Source organism: Hypanus sabinus, chromosome 13, assembly GCF_030144855.1.
Source record: "Hypanus sabinus isolate sHypSab1 chromosome 13, sHypSab1.hap1, whole genome shotgun sequence".
NCBI classification, from domain to species: Eukaryota; Metazoa; Chordata; class Chondrichthyes; order Myliobatiformes; family Dasyatidae; genus Hypanus; species Hypanus sabinus.
The window spans coordinates 58,802,070-58,821,619 of record NC_082718.1 but is presented as its reverse complement, the minus strand read 5'-3'; the positions used below and the strand labels follow the sequence as shown (position 1 = coordinate 58,821,619).

General features: G+C 43.2%; 1 protein-coding gene across 1 annotated transcript in view; it reads right to left on the bottom strand.

Moving 5' to 3' along the window:
• lrmp (lymphoid-restricted membrane protein) overlaps positions 1 to 19,550 on the bottom strand; it is a 223,699-nt gene that overhangs the window by 39,146 nt on the left and 165,003 nt on the right. The window contains exons 21-25 of the mRNA XM_059987688.1: positions 15,653 to 15,800; positions 9,990 to 10,074; positions 3,363 to 3,409; positions 3,206 to 3,273; positions 3,001 to 3,105 (exon numbers count right to left, since the gene is read on the bottom strand). Of these exons, the coding sequence (XP_059843671.1) occupies positions 3,001 to 3,105; positions 3,206 to 3,273; positions 3,363 to 3,409; positions 9,990 to 10,074; positions 15,653 to 15,800 (453 nt within the window). The remainder of the gene's footprint in view (positions 1 to 3,000; positions 3,106 to 3,205; positions 3,274 to 3,362; positions 3,410 to 9,989; positions 10,075 to 15,652; positions 15,801 to 19,550) is intronic.

Here is a 19,550-nt window from a genome sequence, read left to right as displayed (position 1 = left end):
CATCCATGCGATTTTTAAATGCTTGCCATTGCATATCCACCGTCAACCCTTTAAGTATCATTTGCCAGTCTATCTTAGCTAATTCACGTCTCATACCTTCAAAGTTACCCTTCTTTAAGTTCAGAACCTGTGTTTCTGAATTAATTATGTCACTCTCCATCTTAATGAAGAATTCCACCATATTATGGTCACTCTTACCCAAGGGGCCTCGCACAACAAGATTGCTAACTAACCCTCCCTCATTGCTCAATACCCAATCTAGAATGGCCTGCTCTCTAGTTGGTTCCTCGACATGTTGGTTCAGAAAACCATCCCGTATACATTCCAAGAAATCTTCTTCCTCAGCACCCTTACCAATTTGGTTCACTCAATCTATATGTAGATTGAAGTCACCCATTATAACTACTGTTCCTTTATTGCATACATTTCTAATTTCCTGTTTAATGCCATCCCCAACCTCACTAGTACTGTTAGGTGGCCTGTACACAACTCCACCAGCGTTTTCTGCCCCTTAGTGTTATGCAGCTCTACCCATATCGATTCCACATCCTCCAGGCTAATGTCCTTCCTTTCTATTGCGTTAATCTCCTCTCTAACCAGCAATGCTACCCCACCTCCTTTTCTTTCCTGTCTATCCCTCCTGAATACTGAATATCCCTGGATGTTGAGCTCCCATCCTTGGTCACCCTGGAGCCATGTCTCTGTGATCCCAACTATATCATTTCTTTATTAACTACCTGCACATTCAATTCATCCACCTTGTTACGAATCTCCTCGCATTGACACACAAAGCCTTCAGGCTTTTTTTTACAACACTCTTAGCCCTTACACAATTATGTTGAAAAGTTGCTCTTTTTGCTTTTTGCCCTGGATTTGCCTGCCTGCCACCTTTACTTTTCACCTTACTACTTTTTGCTTCTACCCTCATTTTACACCCCTCTGTCTCTCTGCACTTGTTCCCACCCCCCTGCCACATTAATTTAAAGCCTCCTGAACAGCAGTAGTCAACGCTCCCCCTAGGACATTGGTTCCAGTCCAGCCCAGGTGCAGACCGTCCTGTTTATACCGGTCCCACCTCCCCCAGAACTGGTTCCAATGCCCCAGAAATTTGAATCCCTCCCCCTTGCACAATTTTTCAAGCCACATATTTATCTGAAATATCCTGCTATTTCTACTCTGACTAGCACGTGGCACTGGTAGTAATTCAGAGATTATTACCTTTGTGGTCCTAATTTTTAGTTTATCTCCTAACTCCCTAAATTCACCTTGTAGGACCTCATCCCGTTTTTTTTTTTTACCTATATCGTTGTTCAGGAGAGTGAAATGATCCATACATTTCAGAAGCCTGATGGCTATATGGTAATAACTATTCTTGCACCAGATGGCATAGGACCAGAGGCTCCTGTATCTCCTACCAATGATAGCAGTGAGCAGAGAGATGATGATGGATGTGGCTTGCTCCATGTAAATGTACTCAATGATGGGCAGGCTTGTTCCTGTGATGCACTGGGGGCTGTATCTAACACTTTCTGTAGACTATTCCTGGCAGTACCATACCAGGCTCTAGATAACTCTAGTTCTAGATTCACTAACAGAGGAGAAACAACCTCTCCACATTAAGACTCCTCAGGATCTTTTATTTCGATCATGTTGACTCTCACTCCAGCAGTTCTAAACCTAACATACACAAACTTTCCTCCAAATGTAACCATTCTGGGTATCAGCTTAAGCCCTGCTTTCAATGCATTACACCCATGGTTAGACACCCGTCCACAAAATACTTCAAACAATCTGTAAAGCATGTTCCTACCACAATCATGAGCCTTTTCCATCCTTCCTTACTAGTGATTAAAATTTGAACAGGGTGGTACACGTCAAAAGTAAAATGCCATTGTACAGTTCACAGTGGCCTTCAGCAGGTTTCTCCTCACGGAAATCGATTCTTGGCTATAGATAGCAGAGAGCTAGCCACAAGAATGGCTGCTAGAGCCTGCTGATTCAACCCACAACAAATGCCTCTGGAACCAGTATTAATTACCACTTACATGTTAATACCCTCAAAGTATCATTTTCCCCACTTTCATTCCATGTTCCTTGACATATTTGTTTTGCATTTAGAAATGTATCTATATTTTCTGTGCCCTTCTGTAGATCCAGCACCCATCTGGGTGAAGAAAGTTCTCCTCATTAGATCTAAATCTCTCTTGTTCTACAACCTGAGACTATAACCCCTCTTTGTGAGCACCCCAGCCAATGGAAATATCTTTGCAGCATCAAGCCCGAGGAACCTGCTCAGAACCTGTCTGTAAGGAACTTGTATGTTTGTCCCACGATGACGGGAGTTTAAGCTTAAGGTTAGGGTTAGTAAGTTGTGATACACCATGTGGCAATTAAAGTGACAAGAGAGACTGAAGCATTGAGGTGAGTGCTGGCTGCTCGCCTGTAGATCACTGATGGTCATTTTGCCATTGAGGGGAGAGCCTCGCTGTGCCCAGAGAATGTCACCCAGGCTTTTCTGCATTTTGGATGTGGGCTTGGATTATAGCCTTTTTTCAGTATTTTTTTTTGCATTCTGTGCTTTTTGCCCATTCTTTCTAATTTTTATGTGTGTGTGTGTGTGGTGGGATTGGGGATGGGGGGGGGTTCATGTGCCTGTGCCATTTTTTTTTTGTCCGGGGGGGGGGTGAATATGGGGATTGATGTGCCTGTTCCACTTTTTTTGTGCGGGAAAGGTGGATTTTGGGGTTGACGCTTGTGCTGCCTTGCTTTCCTTTTTTGGGTTTCATGGCTACCCGGAGAAGAAGAATTTCAGAGTTGTATACTTTGACAATAAATGAACTTTTGATGCCAGAAGTATGGCGGCACTTGTGGGCTGCTCAGCATATCCTCCGACAGATGCAATTGGTACATTTCCTCTGTATGCTTTGATGCTTCAATCTATATGTGACAAACAAATCTAATCTTTAACAGCTTTCAGTAATGCATTTGTGAAGACCTTACCCAAGGAGCCATCTTTAACTACACCACCCGCATAGGTACAGTTTTCAAGTGTTTTTGAGGCTTCCTTTTGCTGGGGGCTTTTATTGGTCTTTTTTGCAGGAGGATCTGAAGGATTGGACACAGGAGAAGTCAACATTATGGGAGAGCTAAAAGGAAGCTACATATTTCACTAAACCATTCCCAAATCTGGATGCTTTGAACTTACTGGACATTGTGGAACTTTCTGAGGTGACCTCACGATTTGAACTCAATTGCTCTTGGTCAGAATCTTCACTGAAAAATGATTCAATTGCAAGGTTAGTTCTGGGCCTGTGGATTCTTAAGAAAATATGAAATCCCTTCTGGAGGAAGTCAAGTCCTACCTGACTGGAGTCAGCTTGTTGCAGTACTCTCCTTCATCAGCAGGTGCCTGAACAAACACATTGAAATAACACAGCTTTAGTAGGCCAGCACTTGATCCATATTCTTCAATATCTCTATGATTCAAGTTCCTGTCTGTTCCTCTGTGAGGGTCTCTGCCTCCACTTTCTCAAGCAGTATGTTCAGATTCCAATCACTCCCAGGTCAAAAGAAATCTTTTCTTTGGGTCCCCTCTACACCTCCTGCCCCTTGCCTAAAACCCATGTCTCTGTGATCTTTCTTTCTCTGCACCTGTGGCATTCTGCACCAAAAACAGGTCAAGGGAGGTATCCTGTTACCCAGCTTGAAGAAACAAGTCTGGCAGACAGTAATGAAAGTTCTTCTTTAAAATGAATACAAGACCATATGACATAGGAGCAGAGTTAGGCCATTTGACCCAGTGAGCCTGCTCCGCCATTCCATAGTGGCTGATTTATTATCACCCTCAACTCCATCCTCCTGCCTTCTCCCAGTAACTTTTGACACACTTACTAATCAAGAACCTATCAACCCCTGCTTTAAATATACCCAATGATATGGGGCCGCCACAGTTGTCTGTGGCAATGATTTCCACAGCTTCATCTCACTCGGGCTAAAGAAATTCCTCTACTGTTCTAAAGGGATACCTGAGAATGTGAGAACGTACCCTCTCCCCATTACAGGAAACATCCTTTCCTCTTTTCAATGAAGTCCCATTTTAATGTGATTAAAATGCAGACTGGTATTATGGTCAATAGAGTTATGGTAGGCTAAAAGGCCTTTTCCTTTTCCATGAGTGGCACACGAGTTGTGCAGAAATAGTTGGCTGCCACCAAAGCAAACTCTTCAGCAGTTGTTGATGGTTTCCCAACCATTAGCAGCAGAGTCCTGGTGGAGACCGGAGGCATGATTGTGGAATGTCTGCTTTCACTCACCTCACGATAGATTAGCCATCACTAGAGTTCCATAAAATACACCCAGAAATTAATTATACATACTGTGGCACAGTGGATCTGTTGCTCGTGTAACTGAGAACCAGAGACAAAACAGTTCCCTCAGACATCACTAAGCCTAGCTTAACTCCATAAAAGAAATAAGCAAGGGTTTTGAATAAATCACGTCAGAGACTCAGTGCTTGAAATGGGACTAGCTCAAGGCGACAACTTGGTTAGCATAGATGAGTTACGCAGAGGGGCTGCTTTCCACACTGTATAACCATGACTACAAAGTCTGTTGGCACAGCTTGCCTAGAGCCTCCAATCTAGATGTAGGGGCAGAGGGATTAAAGAAGGGCTACAAATTCCCCTCTGGGTTCTAGGCAACCTTAAAGACCCAGGACCTGATTAAATAGGCTGATCAACACTTCGGCAACTTACAAAATAGAACAGTTCCAATGAATGAACCTGAACTCTAGACATGAACAATTTGCCTCTACAACAGCAGCCCAATTTACTGAGTATTTCCAAGGATTTCTGATTTTATCTCCGTTGCCCTGCGTCTGCAAGATTTTTGTTTTTCATTTATTTTCGATAGGGCCAGGGGTAGAGACTGAACTCGCTGAGAGGAGGAAGCTCATACAAAATGGCCAGTGATGGTGTGCAACACGACAACAGTATTCTGGAAGAGCAGTGCATTGTCAAAGGTGAAATGCTGGTGCAGGTTTTTGTCACTGGGGAAGAATCTCAACTCTCTTCTTTCCTCAAGCATCTGAAGAAGGGAGAAGAAAGAGGAGATTCTCCCTGCTGTTCTGGCCACATTCATCTCTTGACCAGTATTAATTCAAAGAACATTATCTATTCATTACATATAATTTCCCCTTCAAGTGGGAAGTGTTTCTGTGGGACTTTACCCACATGCATTTCAGAAATTCAGATGTTGGCTGTTACGTTTTGTGGATTCCTACAGATAAAGACTTTTTTCTGGTATGGATCAAGATTTGACAATTATCATACTGAATTTTAGAAATTCTAATCACAAATCCCCAGGTCCAGATGGTACTAAAGGAGGTGGCCCTGGAAATTGCGGATGCATTGGTAATCATTTTCCAATGTTCCTTAGATTCAGGATCAGTTCCTGAGGATTGGAGAATGGCTAATGTTATCCTACTTTTTAAGAAAGGAGGGAGGGAGGGATGGAGAAACCGGAGAACTATCGACCTGTCAGCCTGACATCGGTGGTGGGGAAGATGCTAGAGTCCATTATTAAGGATGAAATAGTGGCATATCTAGATAGCAGTGATAGGATTGGGCCGAGCCAGCATGGATTTACCAAGGGTAAATCATGCTTGACTAATCTGTTGGAGTTTTTCGAGGATGTAACCAGGAAGTTAGACGGGGGAGATCCAGTGGATGTAGTGTACCTCGATTTTCAGAAGGCATTTGATAAGGTCCCACATAGGAGATTGATGGGTAAAATCAAAGCTCATGGCATTGGGGGGAAGACATTGACCTGGATAGAAAACTGGTTGGCAGATAGAAAGCAAAGGGTAGCGGTGAATGGGTGTTTCTCGGAATGGCAGGTGGTGACTAGTGGGGTGCCGCAGGGCTCGGTATTGGGACCATAGCTGTTTACGATTTACGTCAATGATTTAGATGAAGGCATTGAGAATAACATCAGCAAATTTGCTGATGATACTAAGCTGGGTGGCAGGGTGACAAGTGATGAGGATGTTAGGAGAATTCAGGGTGACTTGGATAGGCTGGGTGAGTGGGCAGATACTTGGCAGATGACGTTTAATGTGAATAAGTGTGAGGTTATCCACTTTGGGAGTAAGAACAGGAAGGCAGATTATTATCTGAACGGTGTAGAGTTAGGTAAGGGAGAAATACAAAGAGATCTAGGAGTCCTTGTTCATCAGTCACTGAAGGTGAATGAGCAAGTGCAGCAGGCAGTGAAGGCGGCTAATGGAATGTTGGCCTTTATTGCAAAGGCCAACATTTTTGGTCTCCAGGGTTAAGGAAGGACATCCTGGCTGTAGAGGAAGTGCAGCGTAGATTCACAAGGTTAATTCCTGGGATGTCTGGACTGTCTTACGCAGAGAGGTTTAGAGAGTCTGGGCTTGTACACGCTGGAATTAAGGAAATTGAGAGGGGATCTGATTGAAACATATAAGATTATTAAGGGATTGGACAAGATAGAGGCTGGAAATATGTTCCATATGCTGGGAGAGTCCAGTACCAGAGGGCATGGTTTGAGAATAAGGGGTAGGTCATTTAGGACAGAGTTAAGGAAAAACTTCTTCTCCCAGAGAGTTTTGGGGGTCTGGAATGCACTGCTTCGGAAGGTAGTGGAGGCCAATTCTCTGGATGCTTTCAAGAAGGAGCTAGATAGGTAACTTATGGATAGGGAAATCAAGGGATATGGGGACAAGGCAGGAACCGGGTATTGATAGTAGATGATCAGCCATGATCTCAAAATGGTGGTGCAGGCTCGAAGGGCCGAATGGTCTACTTCTGCACCTATTGTCTATTGTCAATTAGAGAGACCTGTTAAGTTTCTAAAATTTTAAAGGGTATAGATAGTGTAGATAGCCAGCATCTTCTTTCCAGGGGTGAAATGTCTAATACTGAAGGGCACGCATTTAAGATGAGAGGGGGATCATTCAAAGGAGAGTTGTGGAGCAAGATAGGTCAGAGTGGTGAGTGACTGGAACATGTTGCTAGGATAGTGACTGAGGCAAATATGACAGAGGTGTTTGAGAGGATCTTAGACAGGCAAAGGAATGTGAAGAGAAAATGAAAGGATATGGACCAGGTGCAGACAGAAGGGATTAGTGTACTTAGGCATCATTAGCTTAACTGGTCAGTACAACACAGAAGGCCAAATGGCCCATTCCTGTGATGTACTGACCTGTGAATTGTACTTGCATGAACAATGCACCCATGCCTCAATCAGGCACCTGATGAAGTCAGTCACTGCACAGTGCTCTTCTGGACGTTTGCTGGGGAACTCTGCCTATACGTTGAAATGTGTCATTTGTTACTTGCTGAGGGCAGGACAGTATTAATCAATGCTGCTTACCTTAGCATGACTGGCTTCCTGGGCAAGTGAGAGGCAAGGTATCCCCCCTCATTTCTCCCACCTTTCTCACTGACTTCATTGGAACCCAGGCCTCAACCTTGCCCTCATTTAATCCTCAGTATAGGAGTGAATGATCTCCATTCCTACACAACCTCCCTCCCCATTGTTCCTTGTCTGTTCTCAGCAAGGACAGACATTGCAAGCACAAGATTAAAGGACCTTAGCTCTCACCAAGGATCAGTTGTTACTCTAGGACGCTGGATGGTGGCAGAACATCGATTACCACTCCCAGCATTAAGCCTTCTGCCCATCAGTTACCACACATCCAAACATTGTAGCCTGGATCATTGGATGGCAAATCATGATCCCCCTTCTGTCAAGACAGCGCAGTCACAGTCTCTGTGGAAAATTGCTTTTTAAGTTTGCAGGGATAATTTTGGGGACAGAGGGGGCTGTTGGAGGTCAGATTTGGATTTAGGAATGAGGATGTGGAGGAGTTAGAGGTCAGGTCCCTGCTCTGCATTCAAAGGCCAGGTGACAAAGGATATCTGCAGCCCAGGCCTCTGCTTCCCACATTGGCCAGCAAGAGGGGCTGTTGGTGAGTGTGCCCAGGGTTCAAGCCTAAAGTTCAAGGTTTCACCATAAGTTAATCTGGAGGTCGATACAGAGCTTGGAGCCCAAAGGTTGATCAGAAGTCAAAGAACAATGGCTGAAGCCTGAAGACTGAAGGCAGGAACCCTGTCCCGTCGTTAGAGGACAGTCCATGTGTGTGGTTGGGTGGAAGAGGGGAAAGGGGCTTATTTTGCTGTTGTCGTTGTTGTTGCTTGTTGCCTTGTTTTGTTGCCTTCTGTGTCGCTTTGTTGAGCATTGTGGGGATGTGACGTTAGCGCCGGAATGCGTGGCTGCCTCCAGCACATCCCGAGTTGCTAACAGAAATAACATCTTTCACTGCATGTTTCAATGTATACGTGAAAAATCTGAATCTGAAATCATGTTTTCCTTCCCTGCTGAGCCTTTCAGCTGTTAAGGACTTGAATTTAAGGCTCAAATAAGATGTTGCTTCACTCCAGTGTCCCTTCACTCACTGACCTGAAGCCTTGTTTGACTCCTTTGGTAAACATTAACTGGAGAAAACGGAACTTTTTGGTGTCCTCACCAACATTCACCAGTCATTAGGTATAAGGCTGATCACAATGACCTGGCTAGATATCTAAAGATGCCATAGCAATACAAGTTCTTTCTGCTCCTAACCACAATCATATGGGACTATAAGCTAGCATAATTTATGTGACACTAGAAAGAATTCTATTTTCGTACAGTGGTCACACACTTGGCATGGTGCCCGGAGAAAAGAAAGTTTGATTAACTGTATTTAAAAATATACAATTGTCTTAGTACAGATAAGCTTATCTGTAGCAGTCATAAATACTGTGACCTTACAAAACTCGACATATTTCCAAACACATTACTTCCGCTTTTTCATAACACACAAAAATCTTCATTTTCAGAGTGGAGTTTGCCCATTTATCTCTTTTTGTCTTCTATAGTTTTGCAAATATACTTTAATACTATATATTCAGAAACAGCTTTTACTTCCACCATTAGATTTCTGTATGGTCTATGATTACTACCTTATTGTTCTTCTTTTACTGCACTGTTTAGTTTATTAAATAGTGTATGGATTTCCCAGGAAGAGTTAGCACCTCTGGTGGAAGGGCTTGTCGTGTCCATTCTGGGGCAGGCAACTCACCTATGGTTCCCACTGAATATTCAGCTCTCACCTGTGGCTCCAAGTCGCTGTCTGCATTCGACAGCAGCCACACTCTGGTACACGGCTTCAACAGGTGGGCTAAACCAGGTGAAGTTAACTGGTGGGCCTCATGCCCCGGTGAGTTATCCTAACATATGAAGTCAGCTCTGGCAACTGGGTGGATGAGATCAACAGTGAAATCCAATGACCAATAAGGCGGTTTTGCAATGCTTCATGGACAGTGACAAGGCACAGGAGCTGTTGTGACCATCCAATGCAACCAAGTAAGACGCCAGATGTGACAACCTCTCACACTACTTGACCTGGACATCTAATATCAAGAGAGTGTCCACTTTAAAAACTCTCCTGCACAGTTTACATTATCCAAGAACTGCACAAACCTGTCACCAATGGGTATGACGAACAACCAGTCATGTACTTGCACTGTACTTCTGTCACAGAACAACTAATTTCACATCAGCAAAGGCAATGATAATAAATCTGATTGATTGATCAGCAAAACTGAGCTGACACAAACGCCAGTAGATGTTGCTTGAACCACTGACTTCCTCTGCAGGCTGTTTATTGACAGAAATTAGTAGTCACAACCAGCAAGTCACTTTATGAACTACTGCCAGTGGAGCTTTATAGCAACTTATCACCTGGCCCTGTGATACCAACGTCAGATGATTATCGAGACTTCTAGAGCTTTGAAATGAGTGAAACCAGGAAGGCTAAACCAGGTGAACATTTGACTGCAATGCAAGAGTGCTTTCCCCTTAAAAAAACAACAGCAAATGCAAACCCACAAGAGACAAAAGTCACAAGAAACAACACTAACCTGAGTCAGAAGCTCTCCGCGCAGACCAGAAAGAGAAAGCTCCACACTGAGCTGGCTTCCATCTGGGTTTAACCTGCATCTGTCACTGGATTATAAAGTTGATTATTTGCATCTCACAGCTCAGAAATAGGACACCTGATATTATTGCAACACACCAACAATATGAGGACATTTAATTTGCCACTAACCTTTTGCATTTCAAGGGAATTCATTGTTCATAAGGAGCAAATTAACAAACAGGAATGGAAATTCAAATCACCACAGAAGGCAGAAACAAAAAAAAGTCAAAAGTCAGCATTCATTTCTGCCAGCTAGTTTACATTGCAAATTTGCTGCCTGGTTAACTTATACCAGCTTTAAAACTGGACTTTAAAGCATTCTCGTTCCAGGCTGACCCACTGCCCAGGCAGGAAGCTGTGGCCATATAGGAAAGCTTCACTCAACTTTCACCTTGCTTCTTCGCCAGAAGTCAAATGTCCCAACTGGACCAAATCACAGGCACCCATCCAATGCCCTGCCCTCAAAAGCAGATGGATAGGACTTTGGGAATGTTTCTATGTTAATCCAATCGGTATTAGAAGGCACTGTGGACTTAATCTTGACGTGAACCCCAAGTTACACGTCAAGCTCTACTTAGTGCCCAAAGCAATGCATGACAACACAGAACAGGGAACACTACAGCACAGTACAGGTTGTTCAGCCCGCAACATTGTGCTGACCTTCTCACTCGCATCAAGATCAATCTCATCCTTCCCTTCAGCATAGCCTATCATCTATGTACCTATCTAAGAGTTTCTTGAATATCCCTAATATATCAGCCTCTAAAAACACCCCTGGCAGGGTGTTTTATGCACCCACCATTCTATGTAAAAAAAAAATTACCTCTGACATCCCTCCTGTACTTTCCTCCAGTCACCTTAAACTCATGCCCCCATGTATTAGCCATTTCCAGCATGGGAAAAGTCCCTGGCTGTCCACTTGATCAATGCTTCTGATCATCATGTACACCTCCAGCAAGTCACCTTTCATTCTCCTTCACTCCAAAGAGAAAATCCCTCACTCACTCAACCTATCCTCATAAACATCCTCTCTAATACAGACAGCATCCTGGTCAATCTGCTCTGCACGCTCCCTAAAGCTTCCATATTCTTCCGATAATGAGGCAACCAGAACTGAATACAATACACCAGTGTGACCTACCTAGAGTCTTAGAGCTGCAACATTACTGTCAGTACCTGCAGCATGAATGCACCCAAAACCCATTCCTTTGCTATTGGCCTCTGCTTACTGGTGGGGTGCTGTGACTTTCAGGTTCACCAAGGAGTGAAATCTGCTAAGGCTGCAGTGATTGAAACACCAAAGAACATATCTGGGGAGAACAAGGTATGGGAGCAAGAGGAAACAAAATATTAAAGGGGGAGCAACACACACAAAATGTTGAACACAGCGGGGCAGGCAAGTTAAAGTTAAAGTCTGTCCCGAGCCTTATAGGCACATCAGGCTGGTGCTTAAACCGGTTTGCCGGTTTCCGTGGCACAAAGCAACCGAGAGTACAAGACTCCCCCCAGATAGGATGCCAGTTAACCCCCAGCATTTTGCCAGTACCCATAGGGTGGACTGGAGCAATGCGTCTTGCTCAAGGACACAACACGCTGCCTTGGCTGGGGCTCGAACTCACAACCTACAGATCGCTAGTCCAACGCCTTAACCATGAGGCCATGTGCCACACAGCAGGCCAGGCAGCATCTAAGAAAAGACTACAGTCGACATTTTGGGCCAAAACCCTTCTGCAGGAGATAAAAAACCAGTAGATTTAAAAGGCTGGGGGAGGGGAGAGAGAAACACCAGGAGATAGGTGAAACATGGAGTGGGGTAAGAGATGAAATAAAGAGCTGGGAAGTAAATTGGTGAAAGAGACAGAAGGCTATTGAAGAAAGAAAAAGGGGGAGGAGCACCAGAGGGAAGTGATGGGGTGGGCAAGGAGATGAGGTGAGAGGAAAAAGGGGATGGGAAATGGTGAAGGAGGTGGGGGGCATTACTGGAAGGTTGAGAAATCAATATTCATGCTATCAAGTTGGAGGCTAACCAAACGGAATACAAGGTGTTGTTCCTCCAACCTTAGTGTGGCTTCATCACGACAGTGGAGGAGGCCATGGATCAACGTACTGTATCAGGATGGGAGTAGGATTAAAATGGGTGGCCAGTGGGAGATCCCACTTTTTCTGGTAGACAGAGCATAGGCACTTGGTGAAGCAGTCTCCCAATTAATGTTGGGCCTCACCGATACACAGGAGGCCACACTGGGAGCACTGTACACAGTATATGACCCTAACAGATACATGAGTGAAGTGCCGCCTTAGCTGGAAAGACTGTTCAGGGCCCTGAATGGTAGTGAGGGAAGAGGAGTACTGGCAGGTTGTTCTGCTTGTGAGGGTAGAATTGTAGGAAAAATAAAAACCAACAGACGAGATGAAGGCAGAATTATAGCAGTTACACCAAAACAAAGCCAAGCAACAGTACACTCAATAAGATCATAAGATAGAGGAGCTGAATTAGGTCATTTGGCCCATTAAGTCTCCATTCAGGTTGTTACTTTTATCCTTAAGCTCCCAGAACATACAACACTATAACAGGATGGGCCCTTCAGCCCACAATGCCAATGCTGAACACAAAGCCAAATCTCCTCTGCCTGTACATGATCCATATCCCTCTATTTCCTGCATGTTTACTGTCCTATGCAAAAGCCTTGGGCCCATACAATGTATACAGCTAGCGTGCCTAGGACTTCTGCACAGTATATTGGTTAAAATAGGAAGGTGGTTTGAAAACAGAAGTAAGAGGACTCTGCCGTGTATTAGCTCAGTAGTATTAGGTGTTATTTAGTAATTGCAAAGACAACATACAGTACTATACAAGAGTCTTGGGCACTCTAGCTATATACAGGTACCCAAGATTTTTTACACAATACTGAAAGCTTTAAACATCACTATCCAATCTGCTTCCATGACCTCCCTGGCAAAATTTTACAGGCACTGTGGGGGAAAATACTTTCTCCATCCTACTTCAACCTTCTCCTCTCACCTTAAAAGCATTCTTTCTAGCATTTGACTGGGAAAATGGCTCTGACCATCAACAATTTCTCTGCCTTCCAATGTTATAAGATCCTGTTGGGTCTCCTTTCAGCCTCCATTGCTCCAAAGGAAACAGCCCAAGTTTGTCCAACCTTTCCTTATAGCACATGCCTGTCAATGCAGATAGCACCCTGATGATCCTCTTCCGCACACTTTCCACAGACTCCACATCTTTCTTACAATGGGGTGGTTAGAATTGCACACAATACTTGCTGCTTTGTCTGTAAACTGCTGGAGGGATAGGGAGAGACTTCAAAAGCTTTATAGATCCAGCCACATGGTCTTCGTCAATTAAACCCTTTGCTTCTCATCCATATCTCTACTTGTGCTGAATCCAAACATTCACCAAGATCATTACTCGCACCCTACCCGGCCCGTTGTTTGTCATCCATATCAATGAATTGGATGATAATGTGGTAAACTGGATCAGCAAACTTGCAGAGGACATCAAGATTAGGAGCATAGTTTACAGCAAAGAAAGCAATCAAAGCTTGCAGGGGAATCTGGATCAGCTGGAAAATTGGGCTGAAAATGGCAAATGGAATTTAAAGCACACAAGTGTTAGTTGTTACACATTGGGAGGATAAACCAGGGTGAGCAGGGATCTGGGAACATAGATCCATAATTCCTTGCAAGTGGCATCAGATGGAGCTAATGTCATAAAGAGAGCTTTTGGCACATTTGCAGTTATAAATCAAGGCACTGAGTACAGAAGTTGGGATGTTGAAGTTGTACAAGACATAGGTGAGGCCTAATTTCGAGTACTGTATGAAGTTCTGGTCACCAACCTACAGGAAAGTTATCAATAAAATTGAAAGGGTGCAGAGAAAATTTACAAGGATGTTGCCACAACCCGAGGACCTGAGTTATTGGAAAATGGGTTAAGGATCTAGTGCCTTCCCGGCATATAGGATGAATAAACACTTCTCAGGCTTCCAGCCAGGTACAGATATCGATTATAACCGAAGTTTCAGTGACAAACTCTCCCATCTAAAGAAGACGAGAGTTTGTCATTGAAACGTCTGATATAATCGATACCTGTACCTGGCTGAAAGTCCAAGAAGAGTTTATAGGCTAAGACTTTATTCCCTGGAGCATGGGAGAATGAGGGGAGATTTGATAGAGGTATACAAAGTTATGAGGGGTATAGATAGGATAAATGCAAACACTCTTTTCCCTCTGAGTTTAGTGAGCTATATGTTATGGTCTAAGGGTGAAAGGTAAAATGTATAAGGGGATCATGAAGGAGAACGTCTTCACTCAGAGGGTGGTGAGAATATGAAATGAGCTGCCAGTGGAAGTGGTGGATGTGGGCTTGATTTTATCATTTAGGAGAAATTCGGAAAGGTACATGGGAGGGATATGGTCTGTGGTCCAGGTGCAGGTCAATGGCACTAGGCAGAATAATAGCTCAGCATGGACTAGGTAGGCCAAAAGCCTGTTTCTGTGCTATACTGTAGTGTTTTATGACTCTATGCGGCTTTCCCTAAGCAGGTCTAGGGAAACAGCACACAATTTCTTGCACAGTTAAATTCCAATAGAACACCACGATTAAGACTTTGATAGGGCAGACCAGCAGTCTGAAATACAGTCTATTTGATATTGCTCCCAATGATATCCATATTGAACACGTTTTTACTTTACACCATAGTTTACATGTTACAGAGCAGCGCAATACGTTTTCCAGTGACCCTGGCATGTTTAAAATGGAGAATATATGAGCACTTCAGACCCTGGCCACAAACTGGCCCATTTTCCTGATGCCAGTCCCACACCCAGTTCACAATCTGAACAAGTGGGCAAGTCAGAATTTGTACAATGAGGAATTCCCGACTGGATTACTGGAGTCTACTGTACATTCCTTCCAGATTATAGTTATTGTATTTCTGATGAGGAACCCTGAATATAAATTCACTCAAACCTTCACAAGTGACTTGAAATCAGCTTCCCACCAGAACCATGAAGGCACATTGGTTAGTACCTACATGGGAGCTGACTCTAGGAAGCAACATCTCTCAAAGATCTTCATCTCTTGGGCCATGCCACTTCTCACATCTACCACAGGGCAGGAGGTACATTAAGTCTGAAGTCCCACACCACCAAGTTCAGGAACAGCAACTTCCCTTCAACCATTCAGTTCTTCAAGCAACCTGCACAACCCATATCATCTTCTCAGTCAAGCGACACCATAGATGATAGGAAACTGGAGAGCTATGTAGGGGGGAATGGTAGGGCTGAAGGGCCTGTACTGTGCCATAATCTTCTATGACCATTTTGATCACTTTGCTCTAAAAATGGACTTTTTTGTTCCAATTGCACTCCCTCTTATACAATTTATGTTTAATTTGTGTTTATCTTTTGAATGTGATATCACTAATGCTCTGTTGCAAGTAGGTTTTTCATTGCACCTATGCATACACGGACTCGTGCATATGAAAAACTCAACTTTGACACACTAATTTGAAACTCAGTCTCTCAAAAAGATCAGACATTTCTAAATGGCCAAAGTGATTTGTTGACTTGTAAAATTACCTCAAATGGTTGTTGAAGAACTCATCGGTTGCTGAAGCCATCGGTCTTTGGTGCTCTGTTGAGTTGGAAATAGCACAAACACTGGAGGCAATTGCGGCACAACTCGGGATATGTAAGAATGGGTTAAGGTGCTCCAACATTAAGGCATCTATCAAGAAAACACACACATTCGTTAAGTTCCCCTTATGTTTGCTCAATTACATAGAAACAGAAAATAGCAGCAGGGATTGAACTTGCACCACAATTCAATGTGATCGTAACAGGCCTTCCAAATTCAGAACACTGGTTTTGCCTTCTCCCCACAGATTCCGTTCTAAATCCATCTACGAGTTTGCAGATGACACCACTGTGGTGGGCTGGATCTCAAGTAATGTTGAGTCAGAGTACAGGAAGGAGAGAGAGAGCCAAGTGGCAGAATGTCATGACGACTTTTCTTTCAGTGTCAGCAAAACAAAAGCTGATAATTGACTTCAGGAAGTGGTGTGGAGCCACACCCCCATTAAATATCAATGGTGCTGAAGTGAAGATAGTTGATAACCTTAAATTCCCAGTGCAAACATCACTGTTAACTCTACCCTGGTCCAACAACGTAGAGGGTACAGCTAAGAAAGAGCATCAGTGCCTGTATTTCCTCAGAATCAGGAAAGTGGGCATGTACATTGTACCTCACCAATTTTTATAGATGCACAATTGAAAACATTCTATCACAGCTTGGTATTGCATTTGCTTTGCCCAACATTTCAAGAAACTTTGCTGAGAGTTATGGCCACAGCTCAATCAATCATGAAAACCACCGTCTCCTGTATGGACTCCGTCCACACTTCACTCCCTCAGAGAAGCAGCTAGCATAATGAAAGATCCCACCTACCCTGGCCAGTTTCTACACCCACCTCTCACCTCCATTAGCCAGAAGATACAAAAGCTTTAAAACATGCACCAGGCCTAAAGACAGCTTCATGGATCTCTTGAACATTAAAGTTGAGCTCGTCCTCAATCTAGCTTGTCGTGGCCCTTGTACTTTCTCTGTTATTGTAACAGTATATTCTGCATTCTCACATTTTTTCCATTGTAATAACTCAACGTCCCATGTCTTGGCGTGTGTATCAATGACTTCCAAGCATTTTGCACTGTATTTCAGTACCTAGAAATAATATACCAATATATCTCTCAATTCTTTGCGCGAAGAGGAAAAATATCCAGCTTCTAGTGACGGAAGCTGAAAAGATTATGAGGGACAGAAATGAGGGAGACATTCAGAATCTTTTTCTGATGGTAGGTATGTCAAATGTAAGCAGACATATATTTAAAGAGAGTGGGAAGGGTGAGGAATGTTTAAAGGAGATATTCAGGGTATTTTTTTTTTAACTACACAATGGTGGTTGCCTGGAACAGGTTGCAGGGGATAGTGGAGAAAGCAGATATGATAAGGGTATTTAAGAGACTGCAGGAGAGATATGGGTCATGTGCAGGTCGAAGATGTTTCAGTTACCTCAGCATCATGTTTGGTGCAGACTTCGTGGGCCGTAGGACTGTGTTGTACCCATCTATGTCATATGTATTTTCTGATATGTAGAATCCCACAGGTTCACCTCTCTAGGAGAAGGAATTCTAATTTCAGCCTTACACCAGATGCAGCTCAGACTTGATCTCGCTCTACTGGCCACTGAGAATCTGGTCTGTCCAGTCCTGTTAGGATTCTGTAAGCCACTATAACAGCTCTCAGTCTTCTGAACCATGGAACTCTTGGTTAATGGTAGAGGTCCATGGCATAAAAATGGTTGGGAGGCCTTGCTCTAAACTCTAGTGAACACAAGTCATACATCAGCCCAACTATCCCAGGAATGTGGTGAAACTTGGCTGACCTTCCTCCATAGCAAGGATCTTCCGCAGGTCAGGAGAACAAAATGGCAAACAATGCTCCAAGTACAGTCTCACTATGTCCAATTACAGAAATGCATCCCTGCTCCAATACACAAATCCTAAAGCAATAGCATTTCCCAAGACCTATCCACAGAGACTCAAGGCTGTAATTGCTGCTAAAAGTGCATCTACTAAATAGTGACTAGAAGGGGGTGAGTAATTATGCAATAAATTATTTTGTGTTTAAAAATTGTAATAAATTTAGAAATGTTTTCACTTTGACATGAAACAGTCTTTTCTGTTGATCAGTGACAAAAAGTCAAATTAAATCCACTTCGATTCAATTTTGTAAAACAATAAAACATGAAAACTTCTGGGGGGGAGGGGTCCACTGGTCTATTCCATATAACATGAATGGAACTAACAGACCATTGTTCTATTCATGTTATATGGCAATGATTTGACCAACAGAATTAATAGCTTTGTGGCCAGTTTTGCGGATGATAGGTGGAGGGGCAGGTCATGTTAAGGAACCAGAGAGTCTGCAGAAGGACTTAGACCAGAGGTTCTCAACCTTTTTTTATGCCATGGACTAATAGCGTTAAGCAAGGGCTCCATGGACACCAGGTTAAGAACCCCTGACTTAGACAAGAAGAATGAGCAAAGAAGTGCAGATGGGACGGAGTGTAGTGAAGCGTATAGTTATGAGCTTTGGTACAAGAATTAAGGCATAGACTATTTTCTAAATAGGGAGAAAATTCAGCAATCAAGAGGTGTAAAGGGCCTTTGGACTCCTTGTGCAGGATCCTCTCAGTGTTAACTTGCAGGTTGAGTAGGTGGTAAGGCAAATAGAATGTTAGCATTAACATTGAGAGGACTGGAAAATAAAAGCGAGGATGTATTACTGAGACATTAGATGGTTCTGGACTTTTCTCTTTCTGGAGTTTAGAAGAATGATGGGGGATCTCATTGAAACTGATTGAATGTTGAAAAGCCTAGATAGAGTGGACGTGAAGAGGAAGTGCGCTATAGTAGGAGTGTCTTGGACAAGGGTGTACTGCCTCAGAGGGATGGCCATTTTTGAACACAGATGAGAAGGAATTTCCTTAGCTAGAGGATAGTGAATCTGTGGGGATCATAGCCACAGATGGCTGTGGAGGCCAAGTCATTTAAAGCAGAGGTTGATGGAATTTTGATCAGTCAGGGTGTCGAAGTTAGAGGGAGAAGGCAGATTAATTGGGTTGAGAGGGATAATAAATCAGCCATGATAGTTCGATGGAACAGACTTGATGGGCTGAATAGCCTAACAGTGCTCCTATTTCTTATGCTGTTTGTCAGTTAACACAAAATTACTGGGAACAATTACTGAACCAGTCAACACTGCACCTACTGTGGTATTTAACTGCTTCAAGGTATTTTCAGTTTTAACTAATTGGATATAAATACATGTGAACTTTAGGAATTTAAAAAAGAGAAGCTTATTTATATATCTTCCTACGGAAGGAGGTTAGAATGTGGGATTCTCTTCTAAAAACTATTAAGGCAGAATCAAAACCATTCTGTTTAAAAGGGAATTGAGACCGCTTGCTTTTTGAGAGAAAGGGAAATGAAAGTTCTGGAGAATGCAAGGTTAGGCTAGGTTCTTTCTGTATGTATAATCTACCTACAGATCTAAATGGTAAATGAGTACAGAGGGATCTGTGGTATTGTGTTTGAGATAAAATGGTAGCATGCAGGTGCAGCTAGTTAGGTAGATGGTTGGCGTTTAGAAATGGGGAAGTACTGCTACAATTGTACAGGCGGTACCTAGAGTATTATATATAACCTCAGTCATTCTTCAAAGAAAGGAGATACTGACATTCGAAGAAGTGTCAAAGAGATTCCCTTGGTTAATTTTGGGGAGAGAGTAGCCCCATGACAAATAGTAAAAAGATTTGATTATTCACTGGAGTTTTGAATTTCAACTATTGAAAGTCCTAGATAGAATGGATATGGAGAGGATGTTTCTTATAGTGAAGGACAAGCTAGGACAAGCAGG